The sequence below is a fragment of the Cervus elaphus genome, chromosome 11 (assembly GCF_910594005.1).
Source record: "Cervus elaphus chromosome 11, mCerEla1.1, whole genome shotgun sequence".
Taxonomy (NCBI): Eukaryota; Metazoa; Chordata; class Mammalia; order Artiodactyla; family Cervidae; genus Cervus; species Cervus elaphus.
Window position 1 is genome coordinate 67,657,248 of NC_057825.1, and position 22,745 is coordinate 67,679,992.

Genomic DNA, 22,745 nt, shown 5'->3' on the forward strand with positions numbered 1-22,745 from the left:
ACTTTTTGTTCCTCACAGCTAGTCTCTGTCCACTGAATTTCTAAAATAGGGGTCACTGAAAACATTTAAAAATGTAGTTTCCACTTAAGATTCTATTTATCAATAATACAGTAGAATAGCAAGTGTTCATAACCAAGGGGTAGAAGTGTGACTTTTTATAAACATTTTATTTCAGACAATTTTGTAAAGAACCCTTTAATATGGCATGCATTTGGAATTAGTATTTTGTTTTGAGTACTTTTGTCTTAGATGTATTCTGACACATTTTGAAACAGTTGTGTCAGCTGACTGCATGTGTTCATAACTATTTTTAGAATACTATTTTAGTAACAAAAGTGAAAGGTTACTTCATTTGTTAACTATTTGTCTTTCAAGTCTTAAACTCCTGTGCCTTATGTATTTGTCTTTACTGAAACCACTGCTTAGAATGCCATGCATTTCAACATGATTTTAGAAGCTGGTTCCATTGTTTGGAGCAAGGATTATAAACTTGCTTCTCGTTTCCCTTGGTCTTCTTTGTCCCATCCTCCTCCTTGTCCTTTGCTTCTTTTCTCTGTCCTCCTTTCTTTTTGCCTCAGGGGCAAAATACCCTTTTTACTCTCATCTGTTTTACTTTCTACTGGAGAAACAATTTGTATGGGTTTTGTTTATTATTATTCAGTAGAAAAATTAAAATTGGGAAAGATCTAGGTAGCTGTGAACTTAATACTAGCAACTTAAGAGCTGCTTATTGTTTACTTCATAAAAGAAGCATTTGAATCTTTGGGTCATGGTTTTATGTCATGAAACAGTGTTCCATGCACTTAATTGGAGTAGCGTATTACAAGTTACAAATGTAGGCAACACAGTAAGGAAAGAAGAGGGCGACAGATGATGATATGGTTGGATGACTTCACCGATTCAATGGACATAAACTTAGGCAAACTCTGAGAGACGGTGATGAACAGGGAGGCCTGGCGTGCTGCAGTCATGGGGTCACAAAGAGTCGGATACGACTTGGCAAATGAACAAGAAAGTTTTGTGTGAAGTGGCTGTGATAAATGACTGCTTGCTGATAAGCAGTGTTAGATTTTAAAAGATCAGCTTTGAGATGGATAGTGTTTGACTAACTGATGGTAGATTTGTTTGATTTAGGAAAAACAGGAAACATTGGATGTATTAAGTTACAGGGAGGTTGAAGGAGAGGTATGTAGAATATACCAGGGTTACAGTTTCCTAGTTCATTTATAGAAAAGCCGGTCTGATTACTCTGAAGCTAATTTTTAGCTTAAGAATTGTGAAGTGAAGCTGAATGTTCCTCTGGCCATGGGCAGTCCATACTGCTGTCATCTTGACTGTATCATTTGCTGTACATTTCTTTGATTTAGACATGAACATTGTCCTGAAAAAGAGGTAGGAAGCATAACCTCCAGGTTTATATAAGTCCACTATCTCAGTAACTGGAGGCCAAGGCTTTTGGCTTTCCTCAGGCTTCTCTGCTACATATTTGGCATTTACTTTATTAACATAAGGACTCATAAGGAACTTGCTTCCCAAAGAGGAAAATTCACACAGAATCATTTGTTGAAACTGGGGCAAGAACTCAAGAATTGGGACAGGAACTTACTTTCTGCCCTGATAAATAGGGTGGCAGTTGGGGGAGGACTTTGCAATTTTGATGCCATTTCCTAAATATAAATTAATAGCTACTCAGAGGCAGTAAAACAAGTGTAAAAGCAAAATTAGTATAAAATTTTAGTTCTTAAGGAGATTGAAAATATAATTTATTTTGGCTAAATATGAAATAATTATAGTTAACATTTATTGTGTTTAATTCTGGGCCAGGTAACTGCTTTCTTTACATTATCTTGTTTAATTTTGTAACAGCCTAATGAGAGGTAGGTATTACTGCTCTTATATAGATATGAGGCTATATAATATTTCTCTCCTAGTAAATAGTTGGACAAGTGTTCACATTCAAATCTGTCTGACTCTGAGCCCAAGCTGTGAACCATTCATTACATGATATACTGTGGCTTTCTTTCCAACCTAACATGCCTTTACTAAGAGGGAAGAGGGTTTGAGAAAACCTACCCAAAGCTTAGTTCCTCTGTTAGATCCCTTTTGATATATTAAAAAAAAGAAAAAGTGTTTTGAATTGTTGTCACTTTAACATTAGAAATTTCCAACAGTTGGGAAAACTTTAGTGATTATTCACTCCCTCTAAAAATTAGTGAAATATAATCTAGTAGCATCTAGCCTTAACCTTTTATTTTATTTTTAAACAGAAACATTGTTCCCTTCATCTTGAGAGATTACAAGAATCACAAAAGGTCACTATACAGATATCACAGGTTAGAGAGATTGTACCCTTTTCTGGATAAAGAGCATAACTCCAATGGCACAGGCTAATATATAAGAAGGGGTTGAAATTGACTTCATTTAGATGAACTGAATCACATTCCCACACACCCCATTCCTCTAGTGAGTGAAGTGACAACTATCAAGTCGTATAATTAACCACCTGTTCTTCTGAAGCGTGAAAGGAACTGGAGAAAGCATAGCTATGCAGCCTTTTGTGACTGACTTTCTAGAATCATTTTTGATATTATATGAAAGTTTGCTGGTAGAATAGAAAAGTTACCAGTAAGCATAGCAGGTTTTCTGTGTTGTACTCTCAAATAGAAATACTGCCACAGAAATAGTTAAAAATAAATGTAAAGTTAACGTGAAAACAGACATTAGAAAGTGGTAGAATTATAGATCATCTGCTTATTTCCTTGTATCATGAGTTTACAATTTTAGAATTTTTTTTTTTTAAAGAATTACCTTTTTTAAAATCTGTATTTAAATTGATCTCTTATTTTGTTTGGAACCTTGTGGACCTTCACATCTTATCTGTGAGTTCTAAAATTTGTTTCTCAGTGGGGGTCTTCAGTCCAGACTAAAAGAAGATCCATGCTTTTTTTTTGTTGCCCTGATAGAAAAGGTTTATAGAGCTTTGTAAATGAATAAATATATAAATATATTAGTAATATATATATATATATGTAAAGAAACACAACCTTGTTATAAGCCCTTCAGAAATGCCCAGGAGTAAAAATCATAGTTGTGGTCTTCAGGGAGTTGTAAATGTAGTTGGAGAGAAGTTTACCCGCCCCCCACCCACCCCCGCCACCTTTAAAAAAAAAAAAACAACAACAACAACTAGGCAAGCTTAGATGTTCCCTCAGTTAAACTCCGTTTCTGAATTGGTGAGCTTTTTTTGTGAGAGAAGTTAATATCTCTCTTTGATAATCAGAAAATGCTCCATGATGGCTCTCTAGCCATGTGATCATCTTCTTTATTTTAGAATTACCTCATGAGTTGTAGCCCATGAGTTAGTAGCCCAGAGTTAGTTTTGTTCTAAATACTTCTGAAATTAAAGAGGATTCTTACTGCTTCAAGTAATGAAGTTAATAGTTTTCTTTCTTGGTTATATACTACATTGATTATTTGTGCTGAGTTTGGTTTGTGTTATTCCTTAGAATTTCCTTAAGAATTTAAGATTAGTTCTTATGCTTTCAGAGACATTGGATAGACTTCTGGACTTAAGAATTCCAAGAAGCTTAATGAAAAAGTGTCAGGTGGAAGCACTGCCTAAAAGTTACCTCTTTCTCCCGTAATTTTTTCTCTTGAGATGTAGAGAATAGTTTTATTTTTACTTGTACATATCATACTATAAGTAGGCACACATTTATTTTAAAATTCCAATTTGAAATCACTCTTTGTTTTGTTGATTTGTATTTAACCTCTTTTGACTGTGGCCTGGTTAATATTTTAAGTATTCCATTCTAGTGATGTGTGTTTAAACCAGTACACACTAGGCTTTTCATTAAAGTAGAAGTGTTTATTATAAGTTCATATACCAGTGTTTATTTTGCTTTACTAAAGTCACTTGAACCACCTACAAGTTGGAAAATAAATTACAGCTTTTAATATTCATCAGCTAACTTTTTAAGTAGCTGGTCAAAAAGGTGGCTGTTGTTATTTTGATAATTGTTCCTGGCAATAAAGTGCCTTGGAGGGTTGTAAAACTCTCACGAGTAGGATACAGAAAACTAGTCTCCAGCAGTTACTGATAGAGGCACTCTAGACTTTGCTGTTTGTTTGAAGCCTCTGAACATACTTCTTGATGTGTTGAGAAGTATGGTCATTGCTGCCCACTTTGTAAAGATTGAAGATGATTTGCCCCCTTTCCAGTTTTCTTGCCTTTTGTTCCTTGTATAGAGTGAACAAAATGAAGACAAAGGAAAGAGTAGATTACAGCATTTAGGTAATCATTAGACTTTTATGTGTATGAAAGAGAAGGATTAGTTATTGTGTGTACACAGATAATATCTAACTGTGTATCTTAGAAATATTTATTAATTGAATTATATCTGTTCTTAAAATATACCAACCTAATTTACCAAATGGCTTTTTCCCCCCAGTTCTGTAGAAAATGTTCTCAAAACACTCGTGAAGAGCTGCCGACCGTAAGTAGCTTCTCAATTTATAAATCCTCTTATTGTTTCTGTGGACTTGTCCTCTTTAATATGCCTTGAAAAGGAAATTAAAGATATAAATAGTGTCTGACGTTGTGATGTTAGTCACTGAGCGCAATATTATTTCCAACTCTTGAACTGAACTTTTCAGATTTCATTTATAAATTTAGAAATGTTTAAGTGGTGTGGGTGTCAGTCACCCATTAGAAAGTAAGAATGCAATAATGTGTGTATAACTGGCTTCATTTGAAAGATATCCCTAGAGTATTGTTACTCAAGTCAAAATTATTTTCCAAAATGAGCCTTGTAGGTATTATATAAAAATGAATAATAAGAAGATGGCCCATACGTTTCCCCCCCCCCATTTCAGTAGAATGTTTGACTTTGAATAGCCCATATTCTGATGTTTAAAGATAAATGTGGATAGAATTTAGTTTAGTTAAAGTCTAGATGTATGGTCTTGAACTATTTTTTCATTCTTATTTATCAGGCCGTTCTAAGACGTACTTCTGCTATGAATGCAGTGAATTCTTTTGAATGAAAATTTGTATATTTATCATGTGCTTATTATAAGAGTTGAAATTAGTTTATAGATCAGATATTGTTGCTGACCTACTATACTACTCAGTCTTGGACAAATGTATTTTTAAGATCTAGAATGTCTCCTTTTTAAGAAGCTTAAGAACTAACCTAAGTTATTCGATAAGCTACTAGTGAGCATTATCATTTTGTGAACTTTGATCATCACTGAGGTATTTACTGGTTTTTAGGTTCTTAGATAATTTGTAGAATGCCAAGCTTTTATTCTGAGTTATTTGGCTGACAGTTGACTATGAAAAACTAGGAAGAGGATTCAGTGTGTGAGATCTTTGAAGATAGGCAATGAAGTATGATTCTAGTAACACAGAGATATAAAGTTATAATAAGATTAAGGTATAGGCCAAACCTCCAAGTGTATTTGAAAGGGTTTCCTTTTTTTCACCCATATTCACATCAGAAATTTTAATACACTTGTCATTATTTTAAACCCCAGTTGCCTCCCCATTTGGGTATCCATTCCATACCCAAATGGATAATGGGTCCTCATTATCCGCTTGTCTTCATTTTGTGTTTGTCTATACACTTCCACTTTTATTTTTCTGAATCTTCTGTGCCCCAGGGATGCTCCTGCCCATATCTTAGAGTTTTAGAATGCTAAAGCCTGTAGGACCAGATCATCTAGCTCAGTAATTTCTTGTACACAGCAGAACTCAGAGTCTAGTGAGGGTAAGTGGTTTGTTCCTAAGGTGCCAAGAAGTTCCTGGGCTGATTCTCTTTCTCACTTTGTTGATTATCTGTTTCTTATATAGACTGGGTTCCCTGTGACAGGATTTTTTTTTTTTCTTCTTTTTTTCTATTGCTATTATACAGCACACGGGAAGAAAAAAATAACAGCAATCATGTTTTAGGTGATTTGAATGACTTTGTATTTTATCTGAGATTTATCAGCTTTATAGCATTTTTCTAGGTCCAAAGACAAGAAAATTTACCTTATCTAACCTAAATGTGACAGGCTGTTTATTTTAGAATTGGAAAAATGTGTGTTTCTTGCCACCTAACTTGACATTGGTAGTGTGTGATATTATCTTATGAGTACATTCCCCTTCTCCCCCTTTTTGTCAGTCATATAATGATGTAGAGCTTTTAGTCAATGATCAGATACATGAAAACTTTCTTTTTTATTAGGTATTTTCCAGCAGATGCCACAGCTGAGATGCTAGAAGAATGGCGGCCTTTAATGTGTCCTTTTGATGTAACAATGCAAAAGGCCATCACTTATTTTGAAATATTTCTTCCTACCTCCCTTCCTCCAGAACTTCATCATAAAGGTTTTAAGTAAGTATATATGTGTGTGTGTGTGTGTGTGTGTGTGTGTGTGTGTATTGATAGATTCTAGAATATAGTAGGGAATGCATATATGTATATGTGCACAAATACACATATACATATATGTATGTATGTATGTATGTAGGCAGACTAGTACAGTAATAAGTAAAAAAGAAATTACCAACTCAGGCATTATGTTTCTTAAACTTGAAGTGCGTGTGAAAGCTAAAATAGTTAAATATCGTTTTGCAGATAAAGAGAAAATAAGGCACTTATATATCAAGCCACTCAAGATGTGGGCTTTGAAAAGATATTGGGAGAGAAAGAATGATAACTGCAAAAAGGAACTGAAAATTTCAATAAATAGGCAGTGATGGAAATGTTACATTGCATAGAGTTTAGGGAAGGGAAAAATGTTTTTCTAAACCTCGATTTTAACCCTCATCATGTAGTATAGATTTTCTTGAGTCTCTCTCTCTCATAACTGCAGGTATATAATAAACCCTAGAATGAAAAATACTTAGATTGTACTTTTATGAAAAAGTAACAGGTGTGAAAAAGAACTAGAATGATAATAGTACGTATCACTGTATTATGGGTGGGAGGATTATTATGCTTAGCCCTCCCTCCACCTCTCCCAGCATGTTTTCCATAGTGAGATGTCACATCTTTTATATCTGTCAAATTTCTGTCAGAAATTTTGTATCTGGCTATATATTTATAAAATTTTGGTTTTAATTACAAACTTCTAAAAACTTAATTTCTTTGACATTTGTGAAAATTGGTTAATATTCAAGTGTGTTTTTGCCCCTGTATTCTCTTCACTTTCTTTACTTTGAGATATTTTTTGCCACTTTAATTGCTCCTAACACTTGTGGCTCATTTCTTTTATGAAACTGTTACTGTAGTGCTAGTTAATGGTGTAATTACTAATTGGCCTATTAAAGTGAAGAGAGTAGGGAGAGTTGCAGGAACAGGTAGTAAAAGGAAAGCATTCAAGGAGAAGGGCATGGAAAGGAAGGAGAAGCTTCTAGATAGGGATAGACAGTTATTTAGCAATGAAGTAGAAATTTGATGAGGTTATTCCTTTTAGCTTAAATAAATTGGAAAGGGAATATTCAGATGAAAGTAATCTTTTGTTCCATTAAGTTTGTAACTTTCAGTGTTATTTTTTCTAGGTCGTGGTAGTTATCAGTAAGAATAGTAGATTAAAAAAAATACAAAGGATATCTGGCTTTAAACCACTTTCTGTAAATCACTTGCTATTCATAACATTTTTCTTCTTCAGACTTTGGTTTGATGAATTAATTGGCCTTTGGGTTTCAGTGCAAAATCTCCCACAGTGGGAGGGGGTGAGTATCTCATCTTTTTCCTATATGCATTTTAGTTTGGAAGTCACTATCAGATCATTTGATAAGTAGCTTCAGTTCCTTCAGTTCAGTTTAGTTGCTCCGCCGTGTCTGACTCTGCGCCCCCGTGGACTGCAGCAGGCCAGGCCTCTCTGTCCATCACCAACTCCTGGAGCTTGCTCATTTCATGTCCATCAAGTTGGTGATGCCGTCCAACCATCTCATCCTTTGTTGTCCCCTTCTCATTTCCTTAAAATGGGCTGTTAGCGATGTTGTAATCAGTTTTTTAAAATTGTATTTGCCGTATTCTAAGACAACTAGACATTTCTTTATTTTGGTTTTATCACTCTCTGGAAGTGTATGCATGTACTGTGAAATACATGAAGAGGAAGGCCCTGTTGTACCCCCCGTTTGTGTGGTGCTGGACCCCTGCTGGGTGTTTTCTGTGTGTATTTGATTAAAAATTTCTTTTATCTGTTTGCACTGTGGATGATGCTTTGTCATCTCCTTTTTTAAAAATAAGCATTTCAACTGCATTTGATTTTATATGGGTGACGAGAATCAGGACCTAAATTTGGAGATTTGAAAAGACTGAGATATAAATATTAAATTCAGTTGTGCCAATAATGATTGTTCTGAAAAGAACAAATGGATAAAGGGTGTGACTGTGACCCCTAAAAACAACAAATGTATTTACTTAACTGTCTTTCTTTTTTGTTTACTTTCAGCAACTTGTAAATCTCTTTGCTCGATTGGCTACAGATAATATAGGATACATAGATTGGGATCCATATGTACCAAAGGTAATTAAGAACATTTGAACAAACACGGTAGCACTGACATCATCTTTATATCTTTAAGAAGTGTGTGTGGTTGCTGATTTCTAGCACCACAGAAAGTATTTTTTGACTGTTAGTAAACATAAGTAATTTATAAGGATGGGTCATTTATTTTCAGAAAGTAATTGGATCATATCAAGCTATCATAAATGTTTTGTCTTACCAATGCAGGGCATGAATTCTCTAAGTTTCAGAGTGAGTGATTTATAAAGTACTAAGAATATTATTCAAGGTGTCATACACTGATCCCTTCCAGTGAATTTTTTATACTATATTGTTCTTCTAGAGTATTCCCCACTTTTAAAATCACATTGTATACTTTCCTAGAGTAAATAAAGCTGGAAAATGTCTCTAGGTGTGTTGCATCTTGGGTTTTGTTTACCATGCAGGAGAATCACCTGTGGAGCTTCCGGAGGACTGTGGTCGGGCTGTGATTGGTTCTGATGCGCGTGCTGACTAGAGCAGGGCTGGGGAGCAGCGGAAGGCAAATGCTCTGATTGCCTTTGTTTGTGCTGCCTTCCTCTGTTGCCAGCCAGTAGAAACTAAGATGGCGAAGTAAATTTCTCCCACCTTTAGCCCCCATATTTGACATTTAATTATGTTTTAAATATAAATCTAATTGTAGTAATACATTACATGACTGATTAAAATGCAGATTCTTAGGGGGAAATCAAGTCTTAAAATTTTAAGAGGTAGAGAAATCAGCTAGAAAATATTTGTTTTGTGCATCCTTGGCTTGGAATGAAAGCATAGGAAGAATAATATTGTGTGCATTTAGAGAGGCAAAAAGTAGTCAGAATATTTCACATTGAACTACAGTTACCTACTGTTTGCCTTTTTATGATTAACTGTGTGCCACTGGCCTGTTTTGGGATACCTGAATATGAGTGCTTCATAACTGCATGCCTGTGACCTCAGAGTATCATTTTAAAAAGGTATGAAGTTATTTATATGAATTCCTAAGGAATAAAGCAAATTGCCAAACAGTATGTCATAAAAACCAATCAAATGAGAATATATACCGTAACACTAATATATAACACGTAGGTTATTTAATGAACGAGTTACTTGCTATCTGTCAATCAGTTCAGTTCAGTCGCTCAGTAGTGTCCGACTCTTTGTGACCCCATGGACTGCAGCACGCCAGGCCTCCCTGTCCATCACCAACTCCCGGAGTTTACCCAAACTCATGTCCATTGAGTCGGTGATGCCATCCAGCCATCTCATCCTCTGTTGTCCCCTTCTCTTCCTGCCCCCAATCCCTCCCAGCATCAGGGTCTTTTCCAGTGAGTCAACTCTTCGCATGAGATGGCCAAAGTACTGGAGTTTCAGCTTCAGCATCAGTCCTTCCAATGAACACCCAGGACTGATCTCCTTTAGGATGGACTGGTTGGATCCCCCTGCAGTCCAAGGGACTCTCAAGAGTCTTCTCCAGCACCACAGTTCAAAAGCATCAATTTTTCGGCACTCAGCTTTCTTCACAGTCCGACTCTCACATCCATACATGACCACTGGAAAAACCATAGCCTTGACCAGATGATCCTTTGTTGGCAAAGTAATGTCTCTGCTTTTTAATATGCTATCTAGACTGGTCATAACTTTCCTTCTAAGGAGTAAGCGTCTTTTAATTTCATGGCTGCAGTCACCATCCGCAGTGATTTTGGAGCCCCAAAAAATAGTCTGACGCTGTTTCCACTTTTTCCCCATCTATTTCCCATGAGGTGATGGGACCAGATGCCATGATCTTAGTTTTCTGAATGTTGAGTTTTAAGCCAACTTTTTCACTCTCCTCTTTCACTTTCATCAAGAGACTTTTTAGTTCCTCTTCACCTCCTGCCATAAAGGTGGTGTCATCTGCATATCTGAGGTTATTGATATTTCTCCTGGCAATCTTGATTCCAGCTTGTGCTTCTTCCAGCCCAGCGTATCTCAGGATGTACTCTGCATATAAGTTAAATAAGCAGGGTGACAATATACAGCCTTGATGTCCTCCTTTTTCTATATCTGTCAATGGTTATCCTTAATTCTTTTTTCTTTTTAAAGGTATTTACAAGAATTCTGAGAAGCTTGAACCTCCCAGTGGGAAGCAGTCAAGTGTTAGTTCCAAGATTTTTAACAAATGCTTATGACATAGGACATGCTGTAATATGGATCACTGCCATGATGGTTTGTAGTACATTATGTTTGTTTTATATAGTTTCTATACATTTTGGGTTAACCAAAAAAAAAAATAATAAAAAAAATTGGGGGTTAACCGTACAGAAATTCTGCATAACCGCATAAGTCTAAATTAGTGACTTAGTTGCTCATTTGATTCTTGGATATTTTCTGATGCAGTAAACTTGTGTTTCTCAGACTCAGAATGTAGTTATAACGTACCATTTATAAATCTCGTTAAATAATGGACCTTTAAAGTAAGGGTCAGAAGTTCAGAGTTTTGATTATAATGATCATTTTGTAATGTATAGAAATATCAAATCACTATGTTATGTACTGGAACTAACAGTGTTGTAGGTCAGTTATACTCTAAGTAGGGGGACAGTTAGAGTTTCAAGAGATTCAGAATGTCTGTAATAGTTTTACAGACTGAGAACCAGAGTCATGGGTAAAAGAACTTTCCCAAGTTAAATTGATAAAGGTGAGATTTGAAAGCAGAGTTGGGCATATGCTCAGTATTAATGCATTTATTGTCAGTGTTCACATAAAACATTACACTGAACACAAAGCTTGTTGACAAAGTAATTTTAGTGAAGGGAGAGAAGCATAAAGGATTATTTTTCCAACATCATTGAAGAGAAATAAAACTACAGTCTACATATTTGGATTTTGATGTCATCTTTCAAATAAGAGTATTAGAACAACTTTTATACCATAATTCTCTTAAGTTTTCATTCATATTGCTTCTGCAGTTATCTCCTTTTTGAATTATTCTGCATGTGATACTTGATATTGTTCTGTGTTTGCTATTTTCTCCCTGGTTACACTGCTTAGTTGGCTGTTTTTGTTGAAAAGACAGAATGGTTGAGAAGTTTAGCTCTTAAATTATTTAATATTTATTTTTGCCTGTGCTGGGTCTTCATAGCTGTGGGGGCTACTCTCCAGCTACAGTGCACGGGCTTCTCACTTGGTGGCTTCTCTTGTTGCAGGGCATAGATTTTAGGGCACTTTGGGCTTCAGTAGTTGTGGCTCCCGGACTTTAGAGCACAGGCTAAAGAATTGTGGCACATGGGCTTAATTGCTCCAGATCATGTGGGGTCTCCCCAGATCTGGGATTGAACCTGTATTTTCTGCATTGGCAGGCAGATTCTTTACCACTGAGCCACCAGGGAAACCCAGAAGTTTAGATAGTAAATTTCATTGTAAGATTAAAAGAAAAGAAACTTTCAAGCTTTTCTTTTTTGGTTGTTATTTTAATATTAAACAGAGGGGAAATCCCATTTTCTTTCTGATATTCAATAAAAGCAAAAACGTTTGGATATTTACTATCTTTTTTAAGTCGTGAGTTGGAACTTGGGCTTTAGGGGCCACAGGATTAGATAGTGATTGGTATCAGGCTCATTTTAGTTGCTCACACACTTGTTTATATTGACAACTTCATTTTGTGTTAAATATGAATATTTAATATAATTAAAAGTTAATGCTCATTACTGTTAGAAGTTTGAAAATTTTGTTGGTATTTTGCAGTGGAATTATGGTCTCAATAGTTATGAGTGTGGATTTCATTTCAGCAGAAAGACATGCTCCTGGTGTAACTGGATAGTCTACTTTAGGACTGTGCTGATTCTTTTTTAAATTCAAATATAGTTGATGAATAATACTATGTTAGTTTTGAGTATGTGACACAGTGACTTGATATTGGCATACATTATGAATCTGTGCTGTTTCTTGAAAAAGATCATCTTGAAACAGATAGTTTCAAGACCTTTATTATTATATTTTAGTCCTGTATTCCCAGGGTTGTTCAACTTGGTAAGGTGAATGCTAGCCTTTTCCTCCTCTCCCCCTCCCCCTGCAACCCTGGTTATATTGTTGCTTGGTTGGTTGGTTTGTGTGTTTGTTTTGGTAATAGATTAAGGAAAAAAAAATCTTTTTCTTCTGGGTCAAAATATGGTCAAATATAACAAGTTTAATCACTTGAAACATTTAGAAGTACTAATAAATATGTGAATGTATTTATATTAATCTTTATTTCCTGCAATTAGAAATTCTTCAGTTCTTCAGTCATTTAAGGAATGCTTTTTATGCTTAATGTGGCATACTTGGTTATTTTAAGATGAATACGTTAGTGGCAAAAGTTATTTAACTGTAAACAGTAAAAGATACTGTTAACTCTGAATTGAAAAATATCTTTTCCATTTTATGATTCGATTTCAATAAGTTGCCCTTCTTTTTAATAGACTGTCTTGAATTGATTTGTATGAAATTCATCTGGGAATTGTTTCTGACTTTCATTCAGAGGTAGAACTAGTTTTTGCCAGCAGGATGAATGTGAGCCACGTTAGTGATTTGTATATAGGCCTGGGCTTGTTAACCCCTTCAGTTTTACAGAATTACGTGGGTACTAATATTTCTGCTTTTATCTGAACAGGGTGGACCAAGTAAGTTAGTGCAAAAGCACTTGGCTGGTTTGTTTAACAGCATCACATCTTTTTACCATCCTTCAAATAATGGCCGCTGGCTGGTGAGTAATGTTCATATTTTACTCTTACAGTTTGGATTTTCTTTTTTAAGATATAGTCTCATGTGACTATTGCCTAATGTGTACATTTTCTGTCGCTCAACTAAGCTTTCCCTGTGTGAGCATGATTATGTTCACATTAAGTAACTGTGTTTATAGAACATATAGAAATAAATACTAGTAACTGGTGACAAAAATACTAGTAGCTGGTGGCAAAATGCCACAAAACAATGGAATCGTCTTTTCGGTTTTATTGTGTGTATGCTTTTTTTTAAAATTGCTGGGTTAAAATGGCTTTTCAAGTAATGAAAGACTCATGTGATGCTAGAAATTAAAACTGAATTTTGAAAGTGTTTATTATTATCGATGATTAATTGGTAAGAGTATTTATTCTACCTAGTTAGGCCATACAGGTTCTTTGTAATAAGATTATACAAACTGTTAACCAACAAGGTCCTGGGGTAGCACAGGCGACTATATTTAATGTCCTGTGATAAACCCTAAAGGAAAAGGATATGAAAAAATATATGGGTATAGCTGAGTCACTTAGCTGTACAGCAGAAATTAATAGCTTTATAAATCAAATATACTTCAATAAAATTAAAAAAATAAAAAGATAGGTTGTATTTAAAAATTATTAGACAAGCTGTTATTTGAAAAATTTTTACTTGGGACATTAGAGGGGAACTGTGAGTATCTCTGTGAGAAGGACAAACTACCTAGGACCTTCTGCTTCTGTGTCCCCAGAACAAGTTAATGAAACTGCTTCAGCGGTTGCCAAACAGTGTTGTTAGAAGATTACATCGTGAAAGATACAAGAAACCTTCTTGGTTAACTCCTGTACCTGATAGCCATAAGCTTACAGATCAAGATGTTACAGACTTTGTACAATGCATTATTCAGCCTGTCCTCTTGGCTATGTTTAGCAAAACTGGTAGTTTAGAAGCAGCCCAGGCTCTGCAGAACCTTGCACTCATGAGACCGGAGTTAGTAATACCCCCTGTACTTGAAAGGTAAGTGTAGCTTCACATGTTTCCTTGAAGCCTCAGCTGTGTCCACTGTTACTCTGGTTATTTATCTCTTCTACTCTTCTGCATGGCTTTCTTTTCTGTGGCTTGTTTTGCTATCTTGATACTTACTCCTGTTCCTGGAGGGGAAACAAGATATTTTAACCTAATGATTGGTAACTTGATAAAGATTTATTGACCAGAAAAAGAAAATTGACATGAAATGAATAAAATATTTTGACTTACGTGCTCATTTTAGTTATTGAAGTTTTTGCTCATAAATAAACCTCTGGCTGTTTTGTTTCACAAAATGTGAGTGTCACTAAATATTAAGAGCATGGCAGTGACAATAATTCTGGATGTCTGCTTCTTAGGGTCAGTGATAGGTCAGAAGAAAATTTGTTCAGCTTTATTGTTTGCATATATTGTATATATAACCTTGTGTGAATTATTTCTACTGTGTCAATTTCACTGTATTCATTTTGTTTTGTATGTTGGAATAGTAACAAAAATAGTTCTCCATTTGCCTTGTCGCTGTCATAATACAAGCTTGGTGTGCTTCACAGGAGAGAGCCACTCTCAGTGGTCTTGAGTGTTCATGAGCAGATTGCTTAAGCTTTCTTTTATTCATTCTTTGCTGCCTGAACTTCAGGTTTAGGATTCTTCTCTAAATGGCTTTGTTAAAAGCGGAAGAAGAATGTTAGATTTTGGAGCCCAGGGGAATCTTAACGGCTTGAGTTTCCTAAAACTCAGATTTGTCCAAGGTCCTTACTGGCAGCATGCAGATGACAGCCTGTTTTTTGACTCACTGTTGAGAGAGGAAAATTGGTAACATTTATTTACTTGGCGAAGGGTACCAAAATAAGGCTCCATTATTTGTAATTGGAGTTGCTTGTGCTATCTTCCCCTGTCTTCTGTGCCATAAATATTTAAGTTGGACATCACTATTCCAACCTCCCCTTTTTGTGTACATGTCTTAGGGCACTGAAACTTCCAGCATGTCCAACTTAATGGAATGTGAAAGTTAGGCACTTTCTACTTTATCTTCAGCCTTCACTCTTCATTGCTGCTTGAGCTCCAGGTGGTAGCAGGAGCTGTCAGTCAATGACGGGTCCCTTGATTTTCTTTGGATAGGAGAGACCTGCCTCAAGGGACGACTTCAGTAGTTTGCAGAATTAAAATTTTGAATTCTGAGGTGTTTCCTTTTGTTTTGCCTTATTTCATTGTTTTCCAGGTGGTGAATTAAGACTGGCGAGATAAATTTTTAGTTGAAGGAACAAAGTTTATAAATACAAATAGGATTTATCTGTCACGTTTTTCTTTAGTAGTTAATTTTTGGACAAATTTAATGCCAGCATCATATGTGATCTTAACCAAGATGCTAAATTGACAAAATTGACAATACAATGATACTTTTTGAGACTCAGTTTTAATTTTGTCCTGTTTAGAAGTGGCTTGGCTACCATTTTTTGTAGATATTTTTTTTTCTCTTTTAGAAAAACAGAAAACTTTTTTTTTTTTTTTTTTTAAACCACACCATGTGCTTTGTGGGATCTTAGTTTCCTGACCAGAGATGGAATCTGGGCTGCCAAGGCAATAAGAGCATCGAGTCCTAACCACTGGACTGCTAGGGAATCTCCAAGTGAAAGTCTTTTAAAAAGTAAAAAAACTTGACACTTGATTTTACATCTCCTGAAGACATCCTCTGCTAAAGCATTTTTGGCTTGTTTTATTCATCTTTTAAAATAAACATAGGTTTGGTTATATTTTTTTAATCCTAGTTAGAAATCCTCCTTTTTTCCTACTTTATTTAGAAATTTCCTTATTATTTATTTACCTTTTCTGTTAAGAAGAATTTAAACTGACTGCATTTCAGATTATTTTTCCCCCTGTAGGAGAGAGTCTCAAAAATGAAATCACTGAACCATAGAGTGAGTGTTCTTAAATACTAACTTAGTGATCAAAGATTGCATCTGTCTTATTCCCCCTGTTTTATTCACTCTACTGTCAAGAATATTCTCTTATGTTTCTGAGAACTGACTTCCAACTTTAGATCATAGTCCTTTTATAAAGTATAAAATAGGAGACACTGGAACATTTTAGTCAGATTGTTTTTTCCTTTAAAAGGGAAGAGTGGAGTAGCTGTGTGTCATTGTTGATTTCTAATAATCACGATTAGATTAGATGCAGTCCTGTTGGAATGTGGGAATGGATTAAGATGCTGAAAGAATGCAGCAATCTACCAGCTAATATTCTTTACACTGTGGAATTGGCATGAGGAAATGTGGTGAGGTGTCAGGGAATTGGGGAAACATGTACCTTTCCTTTATTTCTGTGATTCTGTTAACCTTGAAAGCAAATATTCATTCAGAATACTCTGCTAGCGGACAAACCTTTAATCCAAAATGCAGTTTATGAATTTAGTAAACTGTTTAATGTGTTACATATGTTTATCTGTCATGGAAAAATTTTTTAAATTCTGTTTTCAAACTGCAGAACATATCCCGCGCTAGAGACTTTAACAGAACCTCACCAGCTCACAGCTACTTTGAGTTGTGTCATTGGAGTAGCCCGCAGTTTGGTATCAGGGGGCAAGTGGTTTCCTGAAGGTCCAACCCACATGCTACCTCTGTTGATGAGAGCGTTGCCTGGGGTGGATCCGAATGACTTCAGTAAATGCATGGTGAGCGTATTTGTCATTCTGTTTTCTATGTAAGTTTAATTGTGTAAATGGATATCCTGTTACTTTTTCTTCAGATATTCTTTAGAACACAGTAAAGTATAAAATTTCTTAATGGTAGCGGAATTATACCTGTAGATGCTCAAGTTTAGATCCATGAACACTTAGTTGATCTATATAAGGTTTTCCTTAGGTTAAGTCATTTCCCGTAACTTGAATGCATTTATGGTCATACAGTGTTTTAGAGCTTAAATTTCCTATTCTCTGTAAGCAGATCCATTAAAAATGATAACATATGATCATTTGCACTTCTCTTTGCACTGGTCACAAGGAGCATGATAAAAATTACTGGGTGTGAAATGCTAGATTCCCTTAATATACAAACCTGACTTACATTTTGTTCATCTTCCCTCTTCCCTGGTCTCCAGCTTCTCCATTAGCATTTTCTATCTACACTTAGTTAATACTACATTTTTGGTGGGAAGCCAAGTAACTTCTTAGTGACCAAAGGTTAGAAAACTTTGTGCTTAAATCTAGTAAATAACTGTATGATAATAAATTTAGTACAACTTCATTACTCAGTTAACAGCTAGTTAATTGTGAGGAACCTTAAAATGTTCAGTTCTAAGCAAAAAGCTTTCAGAAAGATTGTTGTGTTATTTCCCTCAGAATAATTTTTTTGGTCCTTGACAGTAGCTTATGGTATGTGTGTATTTTGGAGTTAGAACTCTGTGTAATTAATGCTTGCTCTTCTGCACCTTCCCACAGATCACATTCCAGTTTATAGCGACATTTTCCACTCTGGTGCCTTTAGTAGATTGTTCATCCGTGCTGCAGGAAAGAAGTGACCTCACAGAAGTAAGGATGCTTTCTTCTTCTAAAAAGATTGGTCAGCTGAGGTCTAATTCCTACTGTCTATGAATAGTAATATTTGAAAGTTTAACAGCAGCTTTGCAGAGGTGCTGACAAATTGAAATTACTGTTTTGTGACTAGAACTATATGAATGGAGGGCCAGGCCATCACTGGTAAGCACCCACCAAAGGGGGTAGGTGAGAAATAGGCTGTTGCAGTAAACAACTGAAATGAAAAGATGTATTTCAGCTTTTTGTTTTGTTAAGCAAAAAGTGATGGCATTTTGTTTTTCCATTTTATGTTAGGAATAAATCTATTGAGGAAATTGGCATCATTACTGTTTGGTTTTTTCAGAACTATTTTCTTTATGACATGTATGTTATTACCTTACTTTTGGCATTTAGATGGCTAACTAGTGAGAGAATCCTTTATACATACACAAGCAGTTTGAAAACTGTTACTAATTTTTAAAATATGGCTGCCTGAACTTTTGTTTTTTGGCTCTTAAAAATATGTTAATTACTGCTTATTTTGGTCCCTGGGAAGTAGATGAATTATTCTAAATTGATAGGGGAATTTGGTGCTGTTTCTCACAGTGCTCAGTGTAATAATGTAGTATTAGATGTATTTTATAGACTATAGTTGAGTTTTGTTCAGGGGAAAAAATGAAAGCCTATTTGAAAATTTTCTGCACATTGACATGTTACAGGTAGAGCGAGAACTTTGTTCTGCCACAGCTGAATTTGAGGATTTTGTCTTACAGTTTATGGACAGGTAAGCAAGTACCTCAGATCTATTTAATGTCTGATAGATATTAAAAAATAACAATGTCCTGTCTCAGCAAAATTTAGCCTCGCTCTGCATTGCAGCCTGTATTTAATTACTATGCAAGGATGGTGCTTCTTCTGAGGTTACAAAGGGACGATTGATTTGTGAGCCGTGTTCAAATGAAATGCCTATCATTTGCATTGTCTTGACAATAGAGATTTATTTAATCAAATCAACCAATAATGTTAAGCCAGTTTTTAGTTGCTAAAATTTTATTTTCTTTGGGTTATTTAGATGCTTTGGCCTCATAGAAAGTAGCACGTTGGAGCAAACAAGAGAAGAGACAGAGACTGAGAAAATGACTCACTTGGAGAGTTTGGTCGAATTAGGTCTGTCTTCTACGTTTAGTACAATCCTCACACAATGTTCCAAAGAAATATTTATGGTAAGAGTGCATTGCTGCAAAGAGCTAAATTCCAACTTGTAGTTTTATTTGATGTTTTAAAAATTGAACTTCAGGTTACTCATGTGCATATCATACCAGCTTCTCCTTTCTTTCCATATTAAAATTTGAAAAAGATGAGGAATTCCCTGGCGGTCCAGTAGTTACAACTCCATGCTTCCACTGCATGGGGCATGGGTTCAGTCCCCAGTGGGCAACTAAGATCCCACATGCTGTGTGGTATGGCCAAAATAATAATAAATATATGTTAAAAAAGATATCTTCAAACAGAAACATAAAATTATGTATCCATCAGTTGATGAAAATGTAATGAGAGGCTTATGGGAACTTAATCCTGTATTTCCCCTAAGAACTGTGGTTCAGTATTTGCTAATTCAGTGCCCGCAGCAATTTTGTAGAGCATAACTGCTACACATAACAAGAGTTGACTGTGAAGGAACTTCATATTCCTTTACCTAGTTTCCGTTTCTGTTTCTTCTTTCTCCATCTGAGATTATCACTGTGCAGTGTTTATCCTTGTTAAAAGCTAAACTGCCTTACAGCTGCATGAGATATTTGCTGAGATTATGTTAGTATAAAGAAGTTAACATAAATAATCTCTTATTTAACCAGAATCTTCTGAAAGGAGTTGTTTATAATTTTCAGCCTTGTCAATCCATGTCTAGAGCTAATTTCTTCATTCAGTAATTAAAATTATCTAATTGTAAAATTAAGTAGATGCTTCATCATTTAGAGGAGATAGAAATAGTTTGTAGTTGTCCGAATAACAAACTGTAAATATTAGATACTCCTCAAGATTCCCTCTGTTTTAAATTGACCAGCAAGATAATTAAGTTGCGTTTGCTTCCAGCAGCTTTAGTTTTGTGTTCAGCATTTCTATGGCAAATAAAATCTTGTGCCTCAAATGTTTTGGTCACAATAGGGTCTTGTGCAAAGGCTGTTCATAGACCTGAATGTAGTAGTATTAAACTAATTTTTATATATTCAGGTGGTTAAATTTTTCCTACTTGATTATTTTTTTAGTATAATCTGAGTCACATTTTCTCTTGTGTTTAAAAAGATGTTTCATTTTTATAAAAGTGCTAGTTAGACATTTTCATTTTTACGTTATCTTTTAATAGGTGGCCCTTCAGAAGGTTTTTAATTTTTCTATTTCACATATATTTGAAACAAGAGTCGCAGGACGCATGGTGGCAGACATGTGCCGTGCTGCAGTCAAGGTGAGTTGGGGTTTTTTGGACCGATGAAGTAATGAATCGATTGCCAACAGTTTTATGTGGTTAATTATTTTAGACATGCTTGTCATTCTTAAAATTCACATGTTTCTTTCATAGCTGCTTACAGCCCTTATTTGCCTCTGAATATAGTGCTAGTGTGTGCTTGTGACTGTTAAATATTTGTGCCTCTCAAAAAAACTTACTTATACAAACAAATATGTTTTCAGTGCTGCCCAGAAGAATCTTTGAAGCTATTTGTTCCCCACTGCTGCAGTGTTATAACTCAGCTTACAATGAGTAAGTCTTAAGGTTATTATCTATATTTATGATTTTGGAAGTTTTTCTTGATTTCTACAACTCTACTGATGAAAACAGATTTTTTAAGCTGTGTGGTGTTTTAATTTTGCAGTTTGGGATGAAATTGCTTAAAACAAGGTTATCATCCAGATTGACAGATAGCTTAGAAATTTTACTCTATTAAAATTTGATACATAAAAGAACCATTCAGAGGTTGCTGTAAAAAATAAAAGGTATTTTGTGAGATTTGAAGGGGCAGGAGTCCTGGTTGGTGTGTTTACCTTCTGAAAATTAAATTTCCACCTCCGCTGGAGCAAGCCCAGCTTAACAACGAAAGAATGAAAAGCTTCCTAAAAGAGACTTTTCTCAGCTATTAGAAGTATTAAATACAAATATTTTTAAATGATGGATTTCGTTGGATGTTGTTTTTTTCCCCCACTGATACTATTTTGCTATTTTTAGATGATGATGTATTAAATGACGAAGAGCTAGATAAGGAGTTACTATGGAATCTTCAACTTTTGTCTGAGGTATTGTAAATCTGTGGAATAAGAAAATATTTCTGTGAAAATGTTGAGTTGCTCTGAGGATGTATCCTCTGTTTTTGAAAAATGGACTTCCAAACTTGTAAAGTTAGAAAGATTTGGATCTGACTACAAAAAGCAGATGATGCCATTTTCTTGTTTTGAAAAGAGTATGATAATGGTTGACTACTTCATGCCTAATGTTTTTAATTCTAATGTGGATAACTCATTAATTGAAAAGTTTATCAGATTTAGCATCTTCCCCTTTCCCATATTTTAAATTTGGCCATCAATCAAACTTCAGTTTCCTGGACAGTTTAGTTCAGGAACCAAAGGACAGAGAAATTCAATTAAGTTTTGTCTCTTTCAGGAGGTACAGTCTTGAAAAGGATGTTACTACGGCGCTTAAGAGCCTAAACACAGAAAATGTGTTTTTTGATGTTAAGAAAGATTCATTGTTAGAATATAATTAAAATAACAATCAAAATGAATTAAAGCCATTTTAAGAAACATTGTTACTATTTTAGACAACTTTAGTATCCAAACATAGGCTTTAAATATTGATTCCTGATCTTCTAAACAAAATATCTTCAAATGTTTTCTTCCTAGATTACTCGAGTGGATGGGAAGAAGTTGCTTCTTTATAGGGAGCAGCTTGTAAAGATTCTCCAAAGAACCCTACACTTAACCTGTAAGCAGGGTTACACTCTGTCTTGTAACCTTTTGCATCACCTTCTTCGTTCTACTACACTTATCTACCCTACCGAGTACTGCAGTGTGCCAGGCGGCTTTGACAAGCCTCCTTCTGAATACTTTCCTATCAAGGCAAGCATTTTCAATAATCTAGGATTCCAGGATATATTGGGTTATTTTTCTTAGAAAAATTCAAAGTGTGGGATTTTCCCCTGTTGTGTACAAAAGTGTTGCCTTTTTTTTTTTTTTAACTTCTTTATTTTTAACATAGATTACTAAAACTATTATTGAAATGTTTTAAACTTGAAAAGTGTGATATAACTTGAGAGCAGAGTGCAATAATAGCCTCACATAAACTTACTGTTACTATTTCAGTAAACTTACATTTAGGGAGACCTTTTTTAGGAATGATAATGAAGGAATCATGTGATGTCTGATTTTTTTTTGGTGTGCATTTGTTGCCTCAGGTTTGGTTTACTTATACATTTTCTTTTAAGCCTTTTAAATTATGTGTGTGTGTTGTTTTTTTCCCCCTCCCTCCAACTTCTCAAATTGCTGGTTAAATTCTGTCTTGTAGGACTGGGGTAAACCAGGGGACTTGTGGAATTTGGGGATACAGTGGCATGTTCCTTCTTCTGAAGAGGTGGCTTTCGCCTTCTATCTGTTGGACTCTTTCCTCCAGCCTGAGCTCAGCAAACTCCAGCGTTGCGGGGATGGAGAACTCGAAATGTCTAGGTTAGTTTTCTTTTATAATCAGTTAATGGTGTATAGTTGTGGACTAAAACATTCTTTTCACACCTCTCCCTCTCTTTGTGGCATATCAGATGTATTCATTTTCAAGGTGTGTTTTGGATGCCTCCCATAAATGTGATTAGAAAAATCATTTAAAATGGTTTGTAGTTTAGCAACAGAAAGTTTCTCATAATTAAACATCTGAAATAGGAAAACTCGGAGTTTTTTCTAGTTTGCTTTTAGTGCCTTCTGCTTAGCATTTTCACTTGTGCAT

At 35.2% G+C, this 22,745-nt stretch overlaps 1 protein-coding gene across 1 annotated transcript in view; it reads left to right on the plus strand.

The window, feature by feature from the left end:
• The window catches only part of PSME4 (proteasome activator subunit 4), a 92,169-nt gene that overhangs the window by 28,078 nt on the left and 41,346 nt on the right, over positions 1-22,745 (plus strand). The window contains exons 4-19 of the mRNA XM_043918016.1: positions 4,452-4,496; positions 6,231-6,380; positions 7,660-7,723; positions 8,449-8,523; positions 10,603-10,725; positions 13,148-13,240; positions 13,985-14,250; positions 16,741-16,927; positions 17,693-17,782; positions 18,487-18,551; positions 18,840-18,990; positions 20,130-20,228; positions 20,453-20,522; positions 20,985-21,052; positions 21,656-21,871; positions 22,317-22,474. Coding sequence (XP_043773951.1) covers positions 4,452-4,496; positions 6,231-6,380; positions 7,660-7,723; positions 8,449-8,523; positions 10,603-10,725; positions 13,148-13,240; positions 13,985-14,250; positions 16,741-16,927; positions 17,693-17,782; positions 18,487-18,551; positions 18,840-18,990; positions 20,130-20,228; positions 20,453-20,522; positions 20,985-21,052; positions 21,656-21,871; positions 22,317-22,474 — 1,920 coding nt within the window. The remainder of the gene's footprint in view (positions 1-4,451; positions 4,497-6,230; positions 6,381-7,659; positions 7,724-8,448; positions 8,524-10,602; positions 10,726-13,147; positions 13,241-13,984; positions 14,251-16,740; positions 16,928-17,692; positions 17,783-18,486; positions 18,552-18,839; positions 18,991-20,129; positions 20,229-20,452; positions 20,523-20,984; positions 21,053-21,655; positions 21,872-22,316; positions 22,475-22,745) is intronic.